We start from the raw sequence: 26,811 nt of genomic DNA on the forward strand, positions 1-26,811 counted from the left end.
AGCCCCTCTTATAGTGGGCCAGATTTCTGGGGCGGGGCATACCTGGCTATTGCCAGGTAGGTGTGGGGTGGAGCTTAGACAAAACCCCAACAGTTGTTCTAGGGGAAGTTTGGGAAACCAGTGTGTCAAGGGAAATGTTTACAGTGGAGGCCTAGGAGTCCATGGGGAACCTGGGTAGAGGCCACTCAAGGTGTGTTCTGACAGGAACTCTGGCCTTATTGTGCTGGTGTCTCAAGAGCTTGAGTGAAGCTGTGTTCAAACTCCAAGGACTAATCTATTTGACAGCAGAAATCTCAAGACATAAAATAGCACCCAGTGAGTGTCATGGTAATGTCTCAACTATTAACCAGGTCTGCAACAGAGATTCACGGGAGCAAAAAAGAAAAAAATGTGGTATTTGACAAGATGGGGGAGGATTTTAAGGTTGTAAAACAGCTAGTAAAAAGAAAACACCATTGAGAATTGTTTAAAGTCCTTAGCATCCTTTAGCATCTTTAAAGAGAAATCCTCTCAGAACAAGGACAAAAGGAAAGGGACCCTGAGAGCAAGATACCACCAGCACCAGCACCACCACCACCACCACCACCACCTATAAACTGGTTCACCTTTTGAAATGCAAATTTTTAAAAAGAGCTTGAACTCAGAAGAGATTACCAATTCAAAAAGAACTTTCTAGGGAAGTGTTTTCTCAGATTCAGCAACCAAGACCTATAGATGCCACTACAGCTTTGTCCCAAAGGGAACTCAACTTCATCCCAAGCTGACAGCAGAACTTGACAGTGTCATTCACATGGCAATGGTTTTGTGGACATGCAAGATGCAAGATTGAGGTAACAAGGACTTCTGAGAGGTCCTTAGGCCACCCAATTTGTAGCAGGATCAGAGTACCAGAGAGAAGAGACCCTAATAGGTCTTTGATTGAAGCTTATATCATAATGGAGACCCCAGCACCTTAGAGATGTTAGAACCACGGGACATCCATTGAAGAAAGCTGCAGGAATACGGTGGAGCTACCCAAAGAGAAGCTATGTGTGCTGGAGGAATCAGAGGCTGCCTGCTGAAAGGGTAAGCCCTTTGAACCCAATGTTTCCAGTCAGAGTTGACACAGGCTGGATTTCCATGATGGCCTGTACCCTGGAACTGTGAATCAAAATAACCCCTTCTTTCCTAAGTTGCTTGTTTGAGACACTTTGGTACAGTAATGAGAAAGTAATTAATCCATTTATACACTGTTTGAGGGCGGTCTGTGCCCATGCATTTCTATGCAGAAATGTGTGTGGGTAGGAAATTTGGATTGTGTGTGCATGTGTATGTTGGTGACATAAATGGTACACATGTGTATGAGGAATATATGTGTGCGCATAATATTTTTTATAGTATAAGTATGGAAAATTAAGTTGGAGTAGTTTGTATCAAGTGTATGTCCTCTATGTGCTGCATATGTTTTGTAAGTGGATTTAAAAAAAAGGAGATGACTGCTCCTAGATATGGTGGTGGAGAAAGTACAGTCAGAGGCAGGGACATCTGGGAGAGTCCAGAGCGATCATGACCAGGCTGAGCTGGGCCATCTGAGGGAAGAGGAGAGGGTCAGACCAAGAGCCAGGAAGGCAAAGGGCAGAGAAAGGGCCGAGTAACCAAAATGGTTGGATTACATAGGGAAGGGCATCTGGGGGAAGGGCAGCCCAGCCCCTGGGCTGGAGAAGTTTAGAGGAAGGGGCTATGTTAAATAGGCACCTCATTTTTTGTCCTGGGTTTGAGACCTAACAGTAGGTAGAAAAATCTAAATGCAACAGTTCTATGGTAAGGTTTATACGTATGTATGTAATGTGTCTTGGGAGAATATTATGGGAAGGAGGTACATGTGTGGTTTAATATGAGGGACGTGAATATTTATAGTATAGGTGGTGTTTGTGGGCTGCCTGGTAGAGGTGTCTTGTGCGTGGTAAGTGAGCTTTGGTGGATATATGTGAACCATGTGTAAATGTGTGGTATATGTGACATGATAGGACCCTGGGAGGGCTGCGGAGGGAGTGGCTCAAGCAGGCATGGGAGGAGAAAGTCTGATATGTAATTGTGCTTTGTATGTTGGTGTGGGGTTCTGAGGTGTGGAGTATTATGGTGTGGAGGGTAGATAGTGTGTATATACCACATGATGTATTTATATGGCATGTGCTACATGTATGAGTCTTAATGTAGTATGTGGTGTGTAGTATATATTTATGGGACTTGTGACATGCATTTATGTTATCTGGTATATCAGAGTAGTATATGTGATATCTGTGGTATTTTTACAACTGTGAGTATGGAATAAATCATGTGTGTTGCTTTGTGTAGGGCATAGAATATGTCCATTTGTGAGTACGTATGTGATAGTAAAGAACTTGTGTGTGTGTGTTATACATGATATATGTGATTAAATATGTAGTATTTCTAAAGGGAACATGGTGTTTGGGTGTTTATATTTTATGGTTACATATGCTTTAGGCAGCATACATACACGTGTAGTTTATAATATGTATTATAGTTAGTATGTGTGTGGAACACAGTACATATAATATGTGCATATGATGTATGCGTATCTATGATGGTGCTGGGGGGGGGAGGATGAGCATGTATGGAGTGGCTGTGCTTTAGGTATAGTATCATGTACGCATGGAAGGCACACACTGTGATAACATTGGGATGTGCATGCAGTTACTACCTATTTATCTCAAAACAAAAGGTGTCATTATAAGGCTAGGAAGAGTGGGGGATCGTGTCCACAGGTGGAAATGAACCCTTGAGCACAGTGGGCATCTATGTTGCTCCTGGAAACAAGAGGAAACACCCATGCCTGGAAAAGATACCCACAAAAATAGCCTTGCTTACTTCACTACAGCATTGTCATGGCCAACACCTGACCTCCCGGACCAGAACTGACAAGGACAACCTCCATCTATCACAAGGTCCCTGCATCAGTGTGCCAAAGACACGCACGTTTGGTTCCGAGGGAAGGATGTCTTTCTTTGCCAGTACCTGCATACAGACTTGTCCGGAGTTGCTAGAACTTTGCACTCTACAGGAAGCCCTGAGCCTCTGTCTCCCACTGGGAACAGCTAGGTCTTCCTCTGCCTGCTGGCTCAGGCAGCTAAGTCCTGGCCTCCATAGTTTTCAGTGGGAGCCCAAGGCCCCGGGCTTGAGATGACAGGGCCGTGCTCACATTGAGCTGTGTTCCCCTCAGCATCTATGTGAGGCAAAGTGGCACCACGTATGTGGGAGCTGCAGTGTGTTCTTCGGTGGACAAAAATAAGTTGGGGCATTATGTTGGCGGGTGTAGCATCTAGAGGCTGGTAGACATTACAGGCAGATGCATATTTGCATCCTAGTCATTGGCTCTAGGCTGCTCCTGCCCCTCCCCATGTCCCCATGTGGAAGACTCCGAAGCCTGCTGTGTTGTCGGGTGAAGGGAGGTGTGCTTCTGGGTTAAAGACAAAAGCAAAATCACCCAGGCCTCCGTGTCTAGACAACTGAGACAAAGCCCAGGTAAAACACGAGCTGTCACTCTTCCCTCGCTGGGGCTGAAGCAAGGCGACAAGCGCCTGCAGACATTAGCTTAGCCACTGACCTGTTAAACTGTGGAATACCTGTCAACTGTCCAAGTACTAACCAGGCCTGTCACCCACAAAAAAAAAAAACCCTAAAGAATCAACTAACCTGGGCCCATAGCGGCTCACAGAGATGGAACCGCCAACCAGGGAGCATGTGTGGGGCATAACCTAGGCATCCCACACATATGTCACAGTTGGGCAGCTGGATCTTTATGTGGGACTCCTAAAGCAGGAGCAGGGACTGTCGGGGACTCTGTTGCCTGCCTTTGGATCCCTTTCCCCTGACTGGACTGCCTTGTCTAGCTACAGCAGGAGAAGTTGAGCCAGGTCTTACTGCAACTTGATATGACAGGGCTGGTTGATACTCACGGGAGGCCTCCTCTTTTCTGAAGAGAAATGGAGAAGGAATAGATGGGGCATGGGTGGGGGCTACAGGAGTGAAGGGATAGGAAAATGCAGTTGGGAAGGGAATTAATTAAAAATAATTGCAAAATCAAAAATTTTAATTGTATCTACTGTGAACTCAGAGGCAACTTCATTAAAGCAGTTTTTCATAGTTAGAAGTAAAGGAGGAGGAGAAAGAAGAGGAGGAAGAGGAGGAGGAGGAGAATGAGGAGGAGGAGGAGGAGACCTGTCACTTCCGGGGAATCCTAAGGCTTCCTGTACCTCCAAATGAAGCAGAATTAGCTGTTGGCTTGAAATCGCACCAAAGTCAACCTGTGTGCTATGGAGTCTGGGGAGGAACCTTGTAAAGAGAGTCCTTAATCAACTACCCTAAGGCACTGAAATGCATGGGGGACAGGAATGAATGAGACCCAGGCCCCTAGGTAGCCGTGCAAGCAAATGAGGACAGGGTGGAGGAGTCCTGCCTGCAGAACCTCCTGTCAGCTGTCCTCTCTGTGTCCTTTCTATATTGGTGTCAGCGTCAGGGAACTGCTCCTCTGATGTTAGAAGACCTTGCTAATCCCCAGAGTGATGGGGAAGATGAGAATGAAGAAGAAGGTGCTGGCCTCTGGCCCTGTGTCTGAGACTGTCCAGCTCCTGGGAGGGACTCTCTAAGGTGCCAGGGACTGGACCTGTTCTCTCTGTCCCAGTCCCAGCTCCTGAGGTCTGTATTTCCACACCATAGATCACAGGGGGAAAATGATATTCTTCATTCTCAATGGTACCACAGGTAGGGAACTAGCCCCTCCCTTGTGCAAAGGAGGCCCTAGCTGTGCTACCGTGCCCGTGTTGATTAAGGAGTGCATGAGATCTCAGAGCAGGAAGGTTTCAGCTGAGCTGGTCTAGCTTGGAACAGGCTGGGACTCTCTTGTGGACTTTGGACTTGTTGGGTCAGGGATCACAGTAAGGCTATGCAAGCCCCCTCCGGCTACATTAGCACAGAAGTGCAGTGACAGCAGATGCGGATTTGCCTCCTCTACAAGTCCCATGGGTGATGGTTCAGACACTGGGGCTGTTTCGTAAAGGCACCTGAGAATTCCATCTTCAGGGCAGCCTTCTGTGAAAGGTGAGACTAGGGAGAACCCTGCTCCCTGCTCTTCCTTGCCCCAACGAGTCTATGTTGTTCTTGCAGACGCCTACCAAGTAAATGTTAACGGACATGGGTTTAACAATACAAACGACGTAAAGCAAGTTATTTGCAGATTCACGTTCAATGACGTCAGAGTCGTTGGTAAGTAGCCCCTTGGTACCTCTGGGGTGCACTATTACCACACGGGACCATTTCCCTAAGTCAGCCAAGCCTCCTGCCTTTGCTGACCATGTTCCACAGGTATGGGGAGCTAAAGGCAGCATAGGCCAAGGAAAAGGACTAAGCAGCCGGCCTAGCCATTCTCCCTTTATACAAGCATGGGGGAAGAATAAACCCTTCAGTTCCCAAGGGCTTCTAGAGGCTGGCACGATGCTGGCCTGACCCGTGCAGCATCCATTTAGCCTGTCTTCTTGAGAGCTGAATACCAGGACCTAGAGTCTACAGAGCAGCATCCCCAGACTAAGTCTAGAAGATGCCTAGAAAACCCTTTCTGGGAAGGCCAGAATTACATCACAGAGAGACCAGGGATTGGGAAGTTGGAAGCCAAGCCAGTGGGTATCCAGCTTGGCGCTTGGCATTTGCCCCAGCTCAGTGGACCAGGATGATACTGTCTGTCAAAGAGTGGGAGTAGTCTTCAGTCACAGTCACAAAATACTTCTCAGGCTCCCACCAATGCAGGGAAAGAAAAACTCTCTTCCCTTTCATGGCTTTTCCTGTTCTGTAAACAAGCATCCGCCCACCCACTTCCTGGGTCTAACCTTGGATACCATTACTTTCATCCTGCCCCTGTACCCAGCCCACCAGCAGGTTGTGATGCCTTCAGGTCCAAGTTGGACCTGGAGCCTTCCTAGCCCCTGACAGTTCTATAACACTGGCAGGGAAGCCCAAGTTTCTACCCACAATTCCTCACTCACTCACTCCCTTGGCAAGCTTGGCACCTCGCCAGGTGCCTCCTTCACTTCCCACAGAGCCCCAACCCTCAGATCACACCCTGACCAGTCCTAGCCCAAATAGCAGCAACCCACCCAGAATCTATTTCAGTGGATTTGGCACACCAAACACAAGTACCCAGAAGTGTGCCTGGTCCTGAAGCACCCACGGCCTACTCTCAGTAAGTCTCGACCCACCGAGTCCAGTTCCCCACCACTATCATCACTGAGCACCTTTAAATTCCAGGCAAGGCATCATTTCATGTGTAAATACTTCTGCTTCCTTAAATATGACGTCATCCTTCTAAAAGAAGGGGCGAGTCACCTGAGCACCTGTCTCTCCTGCAACATGCCCACTGCTCTCTCTGCTCAAAGCACTCTGCACTCTGACTTTTATGTCCTGTGTTTCTAGTTTGGCTCTCACCCCTAACAAATGCAGCCTAGGATGCAAGAGGCCTCCCTACAGGTGCCTGCTGAGAGCTGTTCAGTGCTGGGCAGGTGTCCTCTAACAAAAACAAGAGGCAGGGGGCAGAAGGCAGTCCTCAACCAGGGTCAGTTCTCAGCCAGGGCTGACAGTGGAAAAAGGACATCCATATTGATAATCTTGTGTCATTTTCTTTTAGATGAGAGTCCCAGTGGTGTGAATGAACACAGCATAACTTGTCCTGCCAGCTCGTGGAAAATCTGGGGTGTCCCCTCTGCTATAGAGCACCCGTCTTCCACCTGTGGGTTCCATTTCCCTTCCGTATGCCCCTGTTAGTGACCCTGGTGGTATTCAGGAATACATAGTGCCCAGGCTCTGCTGAGGACAGGATGCAGAAGACAATGGGTTCGAGGGTTCAAACCTGCATTTGAGCACCTTCCTGGTTCTTTAGCTGCTGGCCACTAGGACCATATGACATGCAGGCCTCTTATGGCAGCCTGGTCCGCAACTGTCACCATCACTGCAGAGGTTGACGCTTTATGCTTTGGGGGGGGGGGTAGTTTCTCTGCCTAAGTGTCCACTCTCGGGGAGTCCCTGTGCTAGGATTTCAGCATCATTACACTGGTGATTGATGTGTGCAAACAGTTTGAGCAAACTGAATGGGAACAGGACTCTTCCCATCATCCAATCTCTTTTCTGTGCCTTAGGGATGTTATTCTTCAAGTCAGTCTGAACAATGGCATCTCCTTCATTGGGAACAAAGTCATTATAACCAGTACCAACTGCATGAGTACTAGGGTAAGTTCCCAAAGATAAAGCAGGTCCACATAGAAATCAAAAGATAATCCAAACAAGGTGGTGTGGGCGGGGCGGTACCCAAAAGTAGCAGTAGACACTGGTTAGGTAGTCTGCCGCAGTTTCTAGAGGAGCCGCCTGGAACAAGTGTGCGCCTCTCTGCCAGAGATGGTCTAGGACATGAAGGGTATACAGCATCTCCTCTTGGATGTTCCAGGCCTAGGGATCCAGGGTTTCCAACATCAGTAGCCAAAGATGTGCGCCAGTGAATGGGGTCCCCAGAAGCTGAGATGGACCCAAATTTACTCAGGCCTACCCCCACCTACCCTTCTTGATGATACCTGTCATTTGCAGTGTCCCCAGCCTCCAGCTGTGTCCCCTCTCCCTGGCTGCCCCCTCTGTGGGCTTACTAGTGCGAGCAGGATGTCCTCTCCCATTGTGGCAGGGCGAAGCTGTCAGTCATGTATACCAGCTCATGCCAGGGCCCCCGAGGAGAAAAGGGTCGTTCTTCATGTACTGCCTCTCCAGCTGCACGTCAGTCTTCCAAGCCCAGGAGAAGGAGCTTTATGCTCACTTGTGACTATTCTTGAATTCTTCTCAAGTTTCAGAGGGAGGAGAAGTGAGCTTCTTGTGCAGAGCTAGGAGACACAGAGATTTCAATGCCTTAGAAGGCAGACCCACACTCCCGGCCCCACCTCTTTAGTAGCTCAGTCACCTGACCCTTTCCCAGAGATCTGGACTAGTAGTATCCTGTGGCCAAGACCATGGTGAGAACCACCATCCTCAGACCATGGAAGATCTTCGGTTCAGATCTCTTAGATTCTGAGCTTGGAAGAGAGGAAGGGTCGGCTGCCCTCTGAGGACCAGCCTGGGCCACTAACCCCACTGTAGCCTGTGTGTGTCAAGGCAAACTGGGTGAAGATAGTGTGTGTGCAAATAGAAAGCCGGGAGTGGGCACAGGGAAAGAAGCCACTGATGCTATCAGCCACAGGGAGGTACAACCAGAGACACAACCAGTCAGCCACTGAAAAAAGACCCAGACAAAGTCAGCACTACTCCCAACCAGGGATCCCAAGGCAGCAGGGTGTTCAACTGGTCCTGGCTGATGTTCCTGCCAATCGTGCTGGCGACTCTGCTCTTGCTGTGCTGCACTTGGAAGTTTTGCCTAAAGGTAAGCGTCTGCAGCCCACCCCCCACCCTCTTGCCCTGGCACCCACACGCAAGCCGTCCCTCCAAGGGACAGAGTCCTATGCCAGCACTATAATCCAGCCTGCTGGCAAGTTCCCATCTGATCCAAGCCCCCCCCCCCACATCATCCAGAGGAGGCACAAACTCTTAGTATTAAATACCCAAACTCTAGGCCTGCCTGGGCTCTAGGAAGCCTCCAGCCTAGCTGGCACAGAAATTCGGTCTGAGACGCTTGGCCTGTAAGCTAAGGTTGGCTCCAGAAAGAGGCCATCCCAGCACCCTTAGTCCAGGACAATTGTGGATCAGCTACACATCCACAGAGTTCATGTGGGCCAAACCTCATAGCTGTCTGTGTATGTCAGGGCAGGGCCCCTCATGCAGGGCCAGTGGCCCCATATGCACGGTGATGCTTATCAGGCAAGATTAGGAACTCCCTGGGCAGACCTACCATTCCATTCATGCTATACTGGTGGTATGTCAGGTACAGCTCCACACTGGACTGCAAAGGCAGGAGACAAAGCACAGCCTTCTTCCCCCACCATGGACTTCAGTCACTGTTCAGGATGGAGGGTGAAATGCCAGGCATGGAAAGATGGAACTAGGGCTTGGCATAAGCAAAGCAGGATCCAAGATGGCGCTAGCTAAGCATCCTGGGGACAGGGTGGGAAAAGACAGAGGAGCCAGTGAACTAGGATGGAAGGAACCTGGGTGGAGAGCCAGAGAAAGAACAGAATAGTGACCCTGCAGAGAGCGTGCAGCACAGAGCTGTCAGGACCCATCTCCTCCCAGGAACACAGTGAACAGAAAAACCTGGGGACGAAACTAGAGAGAGGGTAAGGAGATATGAGGAGGCTGAAGGACAGAGCTTCTGCCAAGGGAAAGGATGTCCCAGCAACGCCTCAGGTGGGGCTGGAACAGGTGTGCAGGACGTCAGCCATAGGCCTCTCCAGGGACCGGCCCCTTGGTTCAGATCCCTCCTACCAGACAGGCATGTGGCTGCCTTGGGCCAGGTGGAGCCTAAAGGGTGCAGCACCACAGGCACTGGGCACCCCCACCCAGGCATGCACTCCCAGCCCATGTCCCTGCTCCAAGCCAGGGTCCCCTCCGTCTGCAGAGCCCACCCTACCCATTCCAGCCCACCTCTTTCTGTTCACATTCCAGCCTAAGGATCAGTCGCAGCCACCTCCCCCACAGTCAGAGAAGGTGAGTTTGGGAGGTCAGGGATGGAGGGAGGGTGACACTCTACACTGAGAGGTATCATGGAGGCTGAGCCCAGAGGATCTCACTTCTTTAATGGTGAATAGGGTGGGGATAAGGGATGCAGATCAAAGATAATATGGGAATGCTATGGGATTCAAAATAACGTTACCCAGACAACACCACTGCCAGACTCAAAACATTTCCCGACCAGGGCTACGGTAGGTAGCACAGTCAGCACCTTGGCAAACTGTTCCAGCGTATGCAGCTGCCCGTTGATGAACTGGTATCTTTCGATGGATCCTGTAGTACTCTCTGTAGAATGCAGAGGTTAAAAAAAATGGGTTCTTAGTATAGGGACACCATGTGTCAGATCCAGGCTCAGAGACCTTGGGCTTCTTCTACACTTATCTCCATCATCTGCTGGAAGAGCCAAGGGCTTCACTAAGTACAGCCTAGAGAACCCAGGGCTGGGGAAGATCGGGATATCCTAACTGACCCTGAGCTGTGAGGGGTGTCCCCAGGTGAGCACAGGGACCCAGTGAGGAGATGACTGTGCCTTCTTTAGGATGGGGACCAGAAGAGGTCATGAAAGGCTGGGGCAGACAGAGCCTATACCCGGGCCTGTTCTGGGGTAGGAACAGCTTCCCTGTCTGTAGGACAGGGCTGGCTTCAGAGTAGCCTGGAAGTCTGCCTCTGTGAAGGCCAGAGCCGGGTGGAGGAGGCAGTCATCGTATCACCTTCTGGCTGCACAACCTCCAGGCTAGGCTTCTGCCAGCAAGAGTGGCCTCAGGAGAAGTGAGAACACTGAAGCGGATGTTGGCACTTCAGGAAGCTCAGTGTCTACAAACCAAAAGGGCTTTGATTATTCTTCTTAGGATTGAATTCCCCGGTAGGGAGGCCTTCCATCCACTGCACAACCTTAGATGACTGAACCCACACTGCAGATGCTCTGTGAGTGTGCCCTGTCCACACACTGCAACAAGACACAGACCAGTTCATTTCACTTCTAGGATCCAGAAAAACAGAGCCCTCCTCCTGAATCGCCACCTGGTCCTCCTGATCCTGGTCCTGCTCCTTCTCCTGGTTCTGTGCCTGGTCCTGCTCCTGCTCCTGCTCCTTCTCCTGCTCCTGCTCCTGCTTCTCTTCCTGCTCTTACTTCTGCTTCTCCTCCTGCTCCTGCTGCTTCTCCTGCCCCTGCTTCTTCTCCAGCCCCATTACCTGTCAACACAAACCCTACTGTGATCGTTACCTGCTGTGGCTGTGGGAAGAGAGACATGCAGGTAACTGGGAGATGGGCAGGCTGTAACCTCTAGGCTTGGCTGGGGAGGGCAGGCACAGCCAACCATCACAACAAAAGTCTGAGTGTGGGAGGGACACAGAACATGTATTACTTTGTCTGAGGACGCCTGGAACCCTGTCTCTTCCCCGTGGCTGGAGGAGAGGATACACAGAGTGCTCCACAATTGCTTGCCCCCTCTTTTGCAGTGTCCAGTTCTGGACATGGCCACTGTGCCCCCATCTTGCCAGTCTCCAGTTCCCATGTCTTGGACTCAGCCCCAGCAGTGTCTTTGATGCCACCCTTAGTCTGAGAATGAACGAGCCAAGATGTATTGGGTGTATCCCATGCAAAGTCATATACAATAAAAACAGAAAGGACCCGTCCTGAAAACTGGTCAAATGCCAGTGGCCCTGGCCAGCCTAGATCAAGACTTCTTATATACAAGCAAAAGAGCTTATCTATTGACCCCGAGGACCACTGAGTTACAGCATCGAGTTACAGGATAAAGGGAGGTGACCTGGAGCTCTTAAAGAGCATCTCAAGCTTCTTGTGTGGAGTTGAGCCCCAGGAGGCAAACAGCCATTTATCTGAAGCCTCCCTCCTATGAGGTCCAGGCCACCCCAAGAAAGGGGGGAGACCCCATATGTAGCCCCGACAGGGACAGAGCAAAGGGCGAGTGAGCCCCGCTCCCCCTGCCGTCTTCCCCCTGGCTTTGTAGTTTTCCTCCCTGCTCTGTCTCTGTCTGTGGTGAGGCTGTGACTTCCTCCTGAGAGCCCTGCCTGCCTATTCCCTGCCTGTGAGCTACAAAGAGATCAACGAAGGTCTCCTGAAAAGAAAATGGCCACTGCCAACGGCTTGCCCCACCCTCTCCATCAGGCTCACAGAGTCCACAAGGCTGAGACCATGAGGCGTTCTACAGTGAGGCCTGCTTTCTAGCCTCTCCAGTTTCCTCTACTTTAGCCTGGCCCGTAGTTCCTGGCCCTTATTGAGACATGGGCCTCTGGCCTACTTGACTAATATGGCCGAGTTCTGTCCTTTCCCTAGGCCTTCTACCCAGACAGAGCCTTCACAAAACACATCACTCCCCCCTGGAGGCCTCTGCTTGCCACCACACACCCCTCGGGCCTCCCAACATCTCCAAAGGCAGCACCTGAGGCGTATTCCCACTCCAAACACTGTTTTGTCCCCACTTGTCCTGAATTCTCTTTGTACAACAATGACCACTCAAGCCTTTAGACTGGTCTCTCTGGGGAGAGGATGTGTTTTGTGGTCTTGTGTCTGTGTTGACAGAGTTCTAGGTAATTGGACCCAGTGTCCCTGGGGGCAGGGGGCAGGGGGAGCTCCCATGACATGCTGCTGAGTGCTTAGGGTCACATCTGCTTTTCAGGGAGAACTGGACACAAACTACTATCACCCGAACCACCAAATGCCATTGGTTTGGTGCCATCCCAAGACGCAGGTGAGCCAGACAGTGGGAAGCCCTAAGGCACAGAATGGCCACTACTCTCATAGTTTAAATTTTTAAGTTTTGTGGTTTTGCAGTTTAATGTGAGCCATGTATTGTGTGTTGGCTGGGAGTTCCAGGTCCCTTCAGGGAGGCAGTGTGACGTAAGCGAAGTGGAGCCTGAAGTCCCCTGAAAAGCACAAAGTGAAGTGCCAGCTGGGACCTGTAGCTTTCCAAGGCACGAAGTATGCTGTCACTGCTAAACCCACTATAGGGACAAATAAGGTGTAGGCTGGGAACTGGTTAGGTCAGGGACTCAGGAGGGCCTCCCGACCTAAAGCTTCCTCAGGACAGGCAGCCTAGAGCAAACACTAGCCCAGCCCAGCCGGCAAGCTCAGCCAGTTTCTGTATGAAAGCACTCTGAGCAAGGGGGTTGGGGGCCTTGAGCCCAGCCTAGCAGCAAGGAGTCCGGGCAGCACTCAGGGTTCCTGCCCACGCCATCTTCCACTACAGGGCATGTCATGCTTTCTGAAGGCCCCTTCAGGCAGAGCCACAACCAGACCCTCTCTGGCAAGCAACAAAACAACAGGGATAAGTCCCTGGTAGAACTGAGGGTGCCTCTCCTTCCCTCTTAGAAACAGGGGAAGCTGCTTCAAAGTTACTCTTCCTGGTTGGGAGTGGCGCGCGCACATTGGCACACACACATGCACACGCATAAATGCACACACGCGTACATACATACACATACATACACACATATATGCACACACAGACACACAGACATACACACATATACACATATACATACATACTTACACACACATATAGATACACACATACAGACACATACACACACATACACATGCACAGACACGTACATACAAATACACACACATACACACGCATACATGCGTACATACATACACACACATACACACATATATGCACACACAGACACACAGACATACACACATATACACATATACATACATACATACACACACATACAGACACATACACATACACATGCACAGACACATACATACAAACACACACATATACATACACACAAACACACACAAATATAAACACACACACACACACACACACAGACTTGAAAGGGTCTCAGAAAGCTAATAAACCTCCATAGGGATGGCCCGGCCTTGAGTTTAGAGACCCTGCTTCCTAGAACCTCGTCTAGCTACTTGTTTGTTCCAGTGAATTCACATGTTTTTGTACTTCAACAAATCATAACCCAGGAAACTCTTCAGAAGTTTTAGGTCAAGCACAAACCTGGGCATTTTTTATAGTAGACGTAGTGGTTTTGCTTCCCCCTGCTGGAGCTGCTTGGAGCCTGGCTCTCATTTTATCCTCACAAATGCCTCAGAAAAACTATAACTCAGATTTGAGAATGAGAGACATAGAAAGGTTCTTTAACAATCTCTCTCCCTGACTTCCACCCCTACCCCACCAATAAAACAAAAAACAAAACAAAACAAAAAACCAAAAAAAGTAGTCAGGAAGCCATTGAAAAGAACTCTTAAAGATTGCTATAGGGATTCTGAAATGTGGCTCTTTGCAGCCGATGTCTTTTGGCAGGGGTTGGGTCTGGGAAGAAATCAGATATCTTTTTTTTTTTTTAAGATATTTTCCATTTCAAATGTTATCTCCTTTCCTCATTTCCCCTCTGAAAGCCCCTATCCCACCACCCCCGACTCTGACTCACTCAGCCCACTATTGCCAGGAGGACAGCCCTGGGAACACACCTAGAGTTGACACAGACAAACCTCACTGGGCAATACTGGCACAAGAGCTATCCTGGGGCAGGCTGGACTTGGGATATGTTTTTAGCCTGCCCTTGAGGCAGATTTTGAAGCTCTGGAGCACTGAGAGTCCTGATCCCCTGATGGAAGTCCCTAACTCTCCAGGGGTTCCCTTTAACAGTTGATGCTCTCTCTGTGTCTGGGTTCCTGTCTCAGGAGGCTGAAGGGTAAGGCTGGCCAGATCCTCCTGTGGTAAACAGCTCCCGGCCTGCAGCCAAGGGGCAGCCATACATACCACTCTTCATTTCTCTGCCAGGCACTAAGAGGCCTAGTCTGATCATTGCTGTCATTTGCGGGGAAATGACACCAGAAGTACTGAAGGAATCTAAGGATGAGGTGAGTCTGGCCCATCCCCTCCCCAAGCACTTTGTACATCGTGAGTCTTTAATCAATACCTCCTTTCTCTTAGGCTGATAAAGCTCGGAGCATGGGGCCCTATGTTTACTGTGTGGGTCTAGAGGACTCCGAGAGACAAAAGGTAACTTGGCCCAGATAAGCAGGGACCCTCTGAAGCCTAGCCCTAGGGGAACTTTGCTCAGACCTTGGCCTCCCAGGCTTTTGCCTGGACTCAGGGCCTGGGCGGCCAGGCTAACCTTGTGTGCGCCAGCCTGGTTGGGGGATCGGCTGCCCAGCAGAATGACCGGAACACAGGGGAGGTCACAGCAGCATACACCATCGGCGCTCCCTGGGGGTGCACACGGGCTCCATCTGGTCCACAGACACAATCTGGGGCAAGGCCTCAGGCAGAAGCAGTCAGCTCAACTCTCTCCGCTTCCGGATCCAGATCAGCCTGGGCGGCCGCACCACATCTCCAGGTCCTGCGAGAGGCTAGCAGGGCTTCCGGGCGGCCAGCTGGGAGAAGTCGGTGTGCTCCAGTGAATCCAGCGGGCCCCGGTGGGAGCCTTCGGGTGCCTGCTTCGGGATCTGATCAGCCTGGGCAGCAGCACCCTGTCTACAGGCAGTGCAGGGGGTAGGCTGTGCACCACAGGCCAACGGGGAAGGGGCAGCTTGCACTGATGAGTCCAGCACTGACAAGACAAACTAACACCAGTGAGAACTTGATGGCAAAAGGCAAACGCAGGAACGTCACTAACAGAAATCAAGGCAATATGGTAACATCTGAACCCAATTCTCCTCTACCAGCATGTCCTGGATACCCCATCACACCAGTAAAACAAGATTTGGATTTAAAATCACTGGTCATGATGCTGGTACAGGAACACATGAAGGACATACTTAAAGAAATTCAGGAGAAAATGGAACAAAAGTTAGAAGCCCTTGCAAGGGAAACACAAAAATCATTGAAAGAAATCCAGGAGAATACAAAAGCCAACAAGGAGGAAACGCAAAAAACCACTTAAAGAAATACAGGAGAACTTTGGTCAACAGGCTGAGGTCATGAAAGAGGAAACACAAAAATCTCTTAAAGAATTACAGGAAAGCACAGACAAGCAAGTGAAGGAGCTAAGCAAAACCATCCAGGATCTAAAATCAGAAGTAGAAACAACTAAGAAAACTCAAAGGGAGACAACTTTGGAGATAGAAAGCCTTGGGAAGAAATCAGGGGACAGAGATGCAAATATCAACAACAGAATACAAGAGATAGAAGAAAGAATCTCAGATGCTGAAGATTCCATAGAAACCATGGACTCAACAGTTAAAGAAAATGCAAAATGCAAAAAGCTTGTAACCCAAAATATCCAGGAAATCCAGGACACAATGAGAAGACCAAACCTAAGGATTATAGGCAAGATTTACAACTTAAAGGGCCAGCAAATATCTTCAATAAAATTATGGAAGAAAACTTCCCTAACCTAAAGAGAGAGATGCCCATGAATATACAAGAAGCCTACAGAACTCCAAACAGACTGGACCAGAACAGAAATACTTCCCGTCACATAATAATCAAAACACCAAATGTTTTAAACAAAGAAAGAATATTAAAGGCAGTAAGAGAAAAAGGCCAAGTAACATATAAAGGAAGACCTATCAGAATCACAGCAGACTTTTCACCTGAGACTATGAAGGCCAGAAGGTCCTGGGCAGATCTCATGCAGACTCTAAGAGAACACAAATGCCAACCAAAACTACTATATCCAGCAAAACTCTCAATCACCATAGATGGAGAAACTAAGATATTTCATGACAAAACCAAGTTCACCCAATATCTATCCACAAACCCAGCCCTAAAAAGGATAATAGGAGGACAACACCAATACAAGGAGGGAAACTTCACCCTGGAAAAAGCAAGATAGTAACCTTTCATCAAACCCAAAAGAAGTTAACCAATCAAATTTAAAAAATAACGTCGAACATGATAGGAAGTAACAATCACTATTCCTTAATATCTCTTAACATCAATGGAATTAATGCCCCAATAAAAAGACACAGACTAACTGACTGGATACATAAACAGGACCCTACATTTTGCTGCTTACAGGAAACACACCTCAGGGTCAAAGAGAAACACTACCTTAGAGTAAAAGGCTGGAAGACAATTTTACAAGCAAATGGTCTCAGGAAACAAGCTGGAGTAGCCATTTTAATATCAGATAAAATTGACTTTCAACCCAAAGTCATCAAAAGAGACTCTGAGGGACACTTCTTGCTGGTCAAAGGAAAAATACAACAAGAAGAACTCTCAATCCTGAACATCTATGCTCCAAATGCAAGGGCACCCTCTTTCGTAAAAGAAACTTTATTAAAACTCAAAGCACACATTGTACCTAACACAATAATTGTGGGTGACTTCAACACTGCACTTTCCTCAATGGACCGATCAGGAAAACAGAAACTAAACAGGGACACAATGAAACTAATTGAAGCTTTGGACCAATTAGATTTAACAGATATATATAGAACATTCTATCCTAAAACAAAAGAATATACCTTTTTCTCAGCACCTCATGGTACCTTCTCCAAAATCGACCATATAATTGGTCACAAGACAGACCTCAACAAATATAAGAAGATCGAACTAATCCCATGCCTCCTATCTGATCACTATGGAGTAAAAGTGGTCTTCAATAGCAACAGACACAACAGAAAACCCACATACACGTGGAAACTGAACAATACTCAATGATACCTTGGTCAAGGAAGAAATAAAGAAAGAAATTAAAGACTTTTTAGAACACAATGAAAATGAAAACACAACATACCCAAATCTTTGGGACACAATGAAAGCAGTGCTAAGAGGAAAACTCATAGCCCTGAGTGCCTCCAAAAAGAAAATGGAGAGAGCATACATTACCAGCTTAATGACACACCTGAAAGCCCTAGAACAAAAAGAAGCTATTTCACCCAGGAGGAGTAGAAGGCGGGAAATCATCAAACTTAGGGCCGAAATCAATCAAGTAGAAACAAAGAGAACCATACAAAAAAATCAACAAAACCAGGAGCTGGTTCTTTGAGAAAATCAACAAGATAGATAAACCCTTAGCCAGATTGACCAAAGGGCACAGAGAAAGTATCCAAATTAACAAACTTAGAAATGAAAAGGGAGATATAACAACAGAAACTGAGGAAATCAAAAAAATCATCAGATCCTACTACAAGAGCCTGTACTCAACACAACTGGAGAATCTGGAGGAAATGGACAATTTCCTTGACAGATACCAAATACCAAAATTAAACCAGGACCAACTAGACCATCTAAACAGTCCCATAATGCCTAAAGAAATATAAGGAGTCATAGAAAGTCTTCCAACCAAAAAAAGCACAGGACCAGATGGTTTCAGTGCAGAATTCTACCAGACCTTCAAAGAAGAGTTAACACCAATACTCTTCAAAATATTCCACAAAATAGAAACAGAAGGAACACTACCCAATTCCTTCTATGAAGCCACAGTTACGCTGATACCAAAGCCACACAAAGATCCAACAAAGAAAGAGAACTTCAGACCAATTTCCTTTATGAACATCGATGCAAAAATACTCAATAAAATTCTTGCCAACCGAATCCAAGAACACATCAAAACGATCATCCACCATGATCAAGTAGGCTTTATCCCGGGAATGCAGGGTTGGTTCAATATACGGAAATCCATCAATACAATCCACTACATAAACAAACTCAAAGAACAAAACCACATGGTCATTTCATTGGATGCTGAAAAAGCATTTGACAAAATTCAGCATCCTTTCATGCTTAAAGTCTTGGAGAGAACAGGAATTCAAGGTCCATACCTAAACATAGTAAAAGCAATATACAGCAAACCGGTAGGCAACATCAAACTAAATGGAGAGAAACTTGAAGCAATCCCACTGAAATCAGGGACCAGACAAGGCTGCCCCCTTTCTCCTTATCTTTTCAATATTGTACTTGAGGTACTAGCTCGGGCAATTCGACAACATAAGGAGGTCAAAGGGAAACAAATTGGAAAGGAAGAAGTCAAACTATCATTATTTGCAGACGACATGATAGTCTATCTAAGTGACCCAAAAAACTCCACTAGAGAGCTCCTACAGCTGATAAACAACTTCAGCAAAGTGGCAGGTTATAAAATCAACTCAAGCAAATCAGTGGCCTTCCTATACTCAAAGGATAAGCAGGCTGAGAAAGAAATTAGAGAAATGACCCCCTTCACAATAGCCACAAACAGTATAAAGTATCTTGGGGTGACTCTTACCAAACATGTGAAAGATCTGTATGACAAGAACTTCAAGACTCTGAAGAAGGAAATGGAAGAAGACCACAAAAAATGGGAAAACCTCCCATGCTCATGGATCGGTAGAATCAATATAGTTAAAATGGCCATTTTGCCAAAAGCAATCTACAGATTCAATGCAATACCCATCAAAATCCCAACTCAATTCTTCACAGAGTTAGAAAGAGCAATTATCAAATTCATCTGGAGCAACAAAAAACCCAGGATAGCTAAAACTATTCTCAGCAACAAAAGAAAATCTGGGGGAATCAGTATCCCTGACCTCAAGCAATACTACAGAGCAATAGTGTTAAAAACTGCATGGTATTGGTACAGTGATAGGCAGGAGGATCAATGGAACAGGATTGAAGATCCAGAAATGAACCCACACACCTATGGCCACTTGATCCTCGACAAAGAGGCTGAAAACATCCAATGGAGGTCAGCATGCAGAAGAATGCGAATGGATCCATCCTTGTCTCCTTGTACTAAGCTCAAATCCAAATGGATCAAGGACCTCCACATAAAGCCAGACACTCTGAAGCTAATAGAAAAGAAACTGGGGAAGACCCTTGAGGACATTGGTACAGGGAGAAAGTTTCTGAACAGAACACCAATAGCGTATGCTCTAAGAGCAAGAATTGACAAATGGGACCTCATAAAATTACAAAGTTTCTGTAAGGCAAGGACACCATCAAAAGGACAAATCGGCAACCAACAAATTGGGAAAAGATCTTCACCAATCCTATATCAGATAGAGGGCTAATATCCAATATATATAAAGAACTCAAGAAGTTAGACTCCAGAAAACCGAACAACCCTATTAAAAAATGGGGTACAGGGTTAAACAAAGAATTCTCACCTGAAGAACTTCAGATGGCGGAGAAGCATCTTAAAAAATGCTCAACTTCATTAGTCATTAGGGAAATGCAAATCAAAACAACCCTAAGATTTCATCTTACACCAGTCAGAATGGCCAAGATTAAAAATTCAGGAGACAGCAGGTGCTGGAGAGGGTGTGGAGAAAGAGGACACTCCTCCACTGCTGGTGGGGTTGCAAATTGGTACAACCACTCTGAAAAGCAGCCTGGCGGTTCCTCCAAAAACTGGGCACCTCACTTCCAGAAGATCCTGCTATACAACTCCTGGGCATATACCCAGAGGACTCCCCACCATGTAATAAGGATACATGCTCTACTATGTTCATAGCAGCCCTATTTATAATTGCCAGATGCTGGAAAGAACCCAGGTATCCCTCAACAGAAGAGTGAATGCAAAAAATGTGGTATATCTACACAATGGAGTACTATTCAGCCATTAGAAACAATGAATTCATGAAATTCTTAGGCAAATGGATGGAGCTAGAGAACATCATACTAAGTGAGGTAACCCAGACTCAAAAGGTGAATCATGGTATGCACTCACTAATAAGTGGTTATTAACCTAGAAAACTGGAATACCCAAAACATAATCCACACATCAAATGAGGTACAAGAAGAAAGGAGGAGTGGCCCCTGGTTCTGGAAAGACTCAGTGAAACAGTATTCGACAAAACCAGAACGGGGAAGTCGGAAGGGGTGGGTGGGAGGACAGGGGAAGAGAAGGGGGCTTACGGGACTTTCGGGGAGTGGGGGGATAGAAAAGGGGAAATCATTTGAAATGTAAATAAATTATATCGAATAAAAAAAATAGGAAAACTCTCAGAGGGGTCAGGAGCCTCCTCTGCACTTCTTGTTTTAGCCTTATTTCTAGGGTCTCCCACTTGGAACCATGGGAGTTTTAGGATTGGTCTCTGTGTGTGTGGTGGGTTTGGCAGGCTTATTAAATCAGGACTGATGCAGAAAGGTAATCAGCATGTACAAGGCTCCATTAAGCTACATTGGTATAGACCCTTGGTGACATGGAAGGAGTTGAGCTGTAGAGCCCACCGATGTTGGCCCAGACATAACTGTTGCCTCTCATGGGGCCTTGGAAATCCTGTCTGGGGCCACTATAAACAAGGCAACCAGGGACATACCACCTCTACTTCATGTTTTCCTTGCAGAAAATCAACCAGTGCTCTTAAGAGGATATGGCTTTCACAATGCAAAGAATCTCAAGGAAGTTATTTGTAGATTCAAGTTCAGTGACTCCACGATCGTCAGTAAGTAAGCCCTCTCAGTGCCTCAGAGAAATGTATCTTCCACAGAAATCCTTCCTCTCAACCAGGCAAGCTTCCCACTAACCCATTCCTAGTGGGTACTGGGAAGCAGTACCAAGAGTGTTCACATAGCATAACCAGCTACCACTCTTCTTATGAACATAAGAAAATAATAAAGCCCCAAGCTTCTAGGGATGGCTGGGGAATAGGCATCATTCCTTAGGGAGGCTGGGCTGACAGGGATTTGCCCTCACAGCAGCATTTGCCAAGCTTGTCCTCAGTTTGCCTCCTCTCCTGAGTCTGTGTATGGGACAATAGTTGCCAGAATCAGAGCCTAGACCCCCAGTGTACCCAGAACTCCCCCCTACACACACACACACACACACACACACACACACACACACACACTAGGCATCTGTATACAGAACAACCTAAAATGAAATTTTCTATGGCAACAGGAGTGTTGGGTTTCCTCACTCTGTACCTTACAATATGTCTTCACTCAGCCAGACTCTACTGGGCCTCAACCCACTCTGACTCAGAGCGGCTGCCTTGGTGAGCCAGATGTATCTGCTTTTCTCCATTCTCCAAGTAGAATGCTGGCCCAGTTAGTGCCCCTTTTTGGAGCCCTCCTTCCTACCCCGAATTCCAACCATTCCATAGATGGGAGCAAACCTTTTCTGCCCCTCCAACAGATTTTAATTATAATGTTCATGACCAGATCCAAATAAGGGCTCAACCTTACCTGGATCAGTTCGCTGGCCCTAAGTCCGTGGTCATACTACCTGTGAGTCCCTGAACCATTTCTACCTTAGAGGACAAAGGGAAGGAAAGCACTATATGTGTAAGATGGAATTTTAACTTTGCATTTTATGTTCCAAGGGCTTGGGATGCTAGCATTACTCATTATGATTTCTCTAATAAAAATGATACACACTGCAAAGTAGAGAAATAGAAATGAATCCCATTAAAACATTAGAACTTATGAATGGTAAGTGTTGTTGACACTTTCAAATATGCAACAATAAGTACTAAAATGTGGTTAAAACAACTCCAGTGAGACAGAGAAACTGCTGGTGTGAGAAATGTGTTCCCAGCAGATACTGAGAAGTCAGGAATATAACTGGTGTCTTTCTGTTTAGATCACTGATGGGTATGTAGACTTTGCCATTAATATATCCAGGCATCCAAATCTATAGCTGTCATAGAACATTCTAAACAGGTGAGGAGTCTGTTTGTACCAACATTTAAGAATGACCTAGAAACTTAGTTCTGGCAATAGGGAAATGTTTCCTTGTTGTCCCTGGAAGATAGGCATGGCCATTACTAGAGATAGCAAGAGTCCAGAGTCGTCTCTCAGCCTTCTCACCTAGTCTCAGGGCTGAGGTCAGCAAGGAACTTTCCGGTCTCTCTCATTGGTGGCCAGAGGGCAGCAGGTACAGAGCTGTGGTTCTCAGCTTTGGGGAGGGGAAACTCAGAGGATTTCAGGAAATGGAGGTCATGACATGGAAGTGATTATCCTCCACGAAGCACAGACGGCAGGGCCACCGGGGCTCTCTGAGGCCATGCAGTCCAGTCCACACAGGAGAAAACAACAACCTAAGAAGGTGGGGCGGGACAGGCAGGAAAGCTGGATTCCTTACCAGCAGAGATTGCACCCAGCCCTCTCCTCTGGACCAAGCTTAGGAGGCAAGATAAGAATGTCACGATTATAGTGCCCTTCGCTGGTTTCCACTGAACCTCTCTGCTAGCTTCCCTAGCGTAGTAGGTGGCATCCATACAATATCACCTGCCATTTATCCCAATGTCATCCCTGGCTTCTCTTAATCCAGCCTCCAAAGCCATCAGCAACAACTCTGTGGCCTCCAGTATCTGTACAGCTCCAAAAGAGTCAGAAAGTTTGGAACAAAGAAAGACCTCTCCCTACAGCTGAGCCCACCCACCCTTGCTTGTCCCTCCCTCCTCAGCAACCTTGGCAGATCCGCTGAAACTCATTCCATCCCCTGGCCTCTCCTCACTGGTCTCACTTTAAACATCAGCTCAGAGAGGATGGCCGTGATCCACAGTACACAGGAGTACCAAGAACTGTGTATGACTTTGGAACAGCAGCCATCTTTCATCTGCTTCCACTCATTACCAAGATGTCAGCTCGGCTTGTCATGCATAGCTTGGGGTGGCACAGGTAGATGAGCAAAACAATTGACATTCTTCCCCGTGTCACTTTCTTTAGATAAAATTCCAACTGATAAGAACTCCACTGTCATGTTTTGTCCTGCACCAAAGATAGAGCAGCCTGGACTGTAAGTAGCCATATTTCTTGGCCCTATGAATCCAGAGACAATGTAGTCTTCATAGTGTACAGCATTTGGTTTCCCCTCTGTTGTAGAGCATCTGTTTGTCTGCAGGTGAGCTCTGGATGCTCTACCACCTGGCCTTGTTGGTGATCCCCATGGGATTGCCCAGTGCCCAGGCTCTCCTCAGAGCTGGGAGCAGAGGATGATAAACAAGAGTATTATCAAGACCTGGTGTTCCAGGCCACCTTCCAAAGCTAAGACAACAAACTTTATAAGTCCAGAGAGTCATACAGGGCATGAAGCATCACTCCCTTGTTTATAGCCTACTGCTATAATGACATCAAAGGCCATGAGGGCCCTTCATGTCCTGAGCCATCCACTTGGCCATAATTGCACAAGTTGACTCCTTGTGCTTTGGGCAATAATCTCTCATGGCTCACCTATCCACTCTGAGAGGCCCAAGAGTTAGAAGTCCAGGGTTGTTACCATGAAGAAAGCCCCTATGCAGGTGCTGGTCTCTAAGCTGTTTCTTGTGGTCTACCTTTTTGTGCATTAGAACCATCTTAGTTGAAGTTAGCCTGAACGGAAGAGACTTCCTTGCCCACACCATCCCTGTGAATACTTCTGACTGTGTGAGTATCCCAGAGGGTTCAATAGCCCTAACTAGGGAGAGGCCCTGGGAGGATACAGATTCTCCTGGAAAGTCAAAGATGAGGAGGGGGCTAGGTGAGAGACCCAGGAGTAGCTTATGCCACACAGGCAGTCCATCCTAGTTTCTAGGACAGGAATAAGGGGGTGGGCAGGTGCCAGCCCTGGCAGCAGCTGTGGCCATCACTGCCAACCCTACATGTGGCCTGTGTTTTCAGCCAAGGTGTTTCTAAGTCACAGGGACCTCACAACAGTGCTATCTTCACTCCTTGCTCTAAGCAAGACTGTGACCCTTTGAGGAACGGCCACATGAGCTGAGGCAAGTTTCACACAGTCGAGGTGGGAGGGACGACAAGAAAGGGTCCTATGTCTTGGGAGCAAGCATCAGCCTGGCCTTCTCTCAGAGATTCTGTAGTCCAGCATATTGTCAGCTGAGACCACGGTGACAGCTAAGATCCCAAGAGTGCTGAGGAGCCTAGGCTGTCCTCGCCTGGGTTCAGAGCATGGCCTTGGAGCAAGAGACCTGCTCTCCAACCCTTCTGTGGAACCTTGATGCCAGGTAATTTAGGAGAATGGAGAAGAGGCAGAGAGATGGCATGCACTGGGCATCCAGGAAGGGGGCTTCTTGGTGTTCCACATTAAAGCTAGGGTGTTGCTAAGGGAAGTGTTCTTCTCTCCCACAGATACCAGTGACCACCACTCCTGCCCCTGAAACCTCTACCCTGCCAACAATTCTGACAGCTTCACCAAAAAGCCCTATCCCCAAAACTACTGTCCCCCATATTATACTCCCCCCTCTTCTACCTCCACCCCTGCCTCTGCCTTCACCAGCCATTGTGCGTCTGCCAGCTGAGCCAAGCAAAGAAGTTTTGCTCAGCACTGTGGTCCTGCTCCTGATGCTGATCCCTGTGGTGCTGTGGTGGGTCTGGTGGCTGTGCTGCACACCGGTGAGTGCTCAGTACCCACCCAGGGACAGAAATCTGGGACAACAACACCCACCGGGACACTTGCAGCCTGCTGAGGCAGGTGCTGAGGATTCTCCAGGGGCTTCCTAGGGGTCAAGTGGAGCTCTCCGGCACAGTAGCAGGATGCGAAGTGCTTACCTTTGTTCCCCAGGGACCATTCTCTGTCCTTTCCCACAGATGAGGGTCGTGTGTTGTGACACAGTTACAACAGAACTGTGTTAGTCACTCCTGTACTGCAACAAAATGCGTGAAATAAGCAACTTTGAAAGAAGAAAGTTCTATTTCCCACTCACAGATTTTGAAGGTTTTAGTTCTTAGTGTCCCATCCCTTTGAGCCTGTGGGAAAGCAGCGAATTGTGATGAGACTGTGGGGCAAGGAAGTCCACACCTCATCTCTAGCTCTGAAAGAGGAAGAAGTATTCTAAGACACACTGCTGAGGATTCACTTCCTCCAAAGGGTCCTCCGATGTCCACTCTAGGCTGCAACACCTCCATACAGCACATAGGCTGGGATCAAGACTTTAACACTCAAGGCATCTTGGGAACAGTTTCCAATCCATAACAGTACATCTCATTCTGTCTGTTTCACCCTCTAGCCTGTCAAGGCACTGCCAACACCTGCACCACAACCAAAGGTGAGTCATTCTTTGTATCCTGATAAGGTCACATTTCAGAGATGTGATGACCAATAAAATACGTCATTGTCCGGCCTGTACCCAGGGCCTCCTCCTACCTCAGCAAACACAACGAGGTGAAGGATCTGCAAAGGCTGGGGGTCTCTCAGTATCACCAGATAACGAACATTCCTAGAACCTTCTGATCTAGACCATGGTCAGACAACCAGTATGAACGGCTGCTGTTACTGCTTCAGAGGCTTTCAGGAGACTCCTGAGAATTGTGATTGATACTGAGGCCGCTGAGAGCAGAGCCTTCTGAAATGAGCCCTGCGTCTCATCTCCAAGATAGGGTGTCTCCTGGCTCCTATGGCTGTCTGCATCTCTGTCTCCTGGCAGGGTAGAAGGGTTGGCTGGGATCAGCTTAGGGAATGAGGGATAAGGAGAGTGAAAGAGTCCCAGATGGCCCCGTGCTGTGAGGGATATCCCCAGGGAAACACAGGGACAACACGGGTAAGCACCTGCAGCTCCCATCAGGTAAGGACCAGAAGTTGTAGAGAGGCTGGGGCAGGTGGAGCCTGGGTTTGGGCTCAGATGGGAGCAGCCTCCCTGTCTTGGTTGGACTGTGCTGGCTGCAGAGTGGCCTGGGTGAGGATGTCTATGCAGAAGCCAGAGACAGATGGAAGGGACGGTTACCTGCTAGTGCTGGCCCACTGTGCAGCAACCAGGCCAGACTTCTGCCAGCCAGGCTGATGCAGGAGAGCCAAGGGCTCAGAAGGAGGCTGTTATTACTTTGAGAAGCTCTGTATATGAAAACTGGGGGGAGGGGACACTCTGCTTTTCTCCCTGGGGAAGACCTCCCCATGGTGTGGGATACATCGTTTCTTTCATCTCCAAACCCAAAGGCCCCACAGTGCCAGGTGTTGTGCAGGGTACACAGTGCCCCTGTTCCAGAAGTGGCAGACAAAGCTCAGACAGGTTTTTCTCCCTTCTACCAGCCCCAGAAGGAAGAAAAGACCCGTCCTCCAGGGCCTCCCCCAGCTCCACCACCACCACTACCCCCAGTGAATGCGCCCCCCCATTGTGATCATCTGCTGCTGTAACTGCTGTAATGTGTGTGTGAGAACAGGTATAGAGGTAAGAGCCCTGTGAGGGCTGGGATCCAGGCTGGGCTCGGGGGCCCAAGCACACCTAGGTCTGACAGCAGAGGTCTGGGTGTCAGAGAGAATACACCTCTTGGGACAGGTCTGGATAGATATGTTCACAAGGTAACATCCAATGCCTGTGGAAGAGATACA

At 48.0% G+C, this 26,811-nt stretch overlaps 1 protein-coding gene across 1 annotated transcript in view; it reads left to right on the plus strand.

The window, feature by feature from the left end:
- LOC127690815 (anthrax toxin receptor-like) overlaps positions 1–24,771 on the plus strand; it is a 43,958-nt gene extending 19,187 nt beyond the window's left edge. The window contains exons 4-13 of the mRNA XM_052190320.1: positions 7,182–7,272; positions 8,336–8,440; positions 9,619–9,660; positions 10,668–10,937; positions 12,324–12,395; positions 14,460–14,539; positions 20,897–20,995; positions 23,223–23,292; positions 23,843–23,918; positions 24,618–24,771. Coding sequence (XP_052046280.1) covers positions 7,182–7,272; positions 8,336–8,440; positions 9,619–9,660; positions 10,668–10,937; positions 12,324–12,395; positions 14,460–14,480 — 601 coding nt within the window. The 3' untranslated portion in view covers positions 14,481–14,539; positions 20,897–20,995; positions 23,223–23,292; positions 23,843–23,918; positions 24,618–24,771. The remainder of the gene's footprint in view (positions 1–7,181; positions 7,273–8,335; positions 8,441–9,618; positions 9,661–10,667; positions 10,938–12,323; positions 12,396–14,459; positions 14,540–20,896; positions 20,996–23,222; positions 23,293–23,842; positions 23,919–24,617) is intronic.
- Positions 24,772–26,811: the final 2,040 nt, after the last annotated feature.

This window comes from Apodemus sylvaticus, chromosome 8, assembly GCF_947179515.1.
Source record: "Apodemus sylvaticus chromosome 8, mApoSyl1.1, whole genome shotgun sequence".
NCBI lineage: Eukaryota > Metazoa > Chordata > Mammalia > Rodentia > Muridae > Apodemus > Apodemus sylvaticus.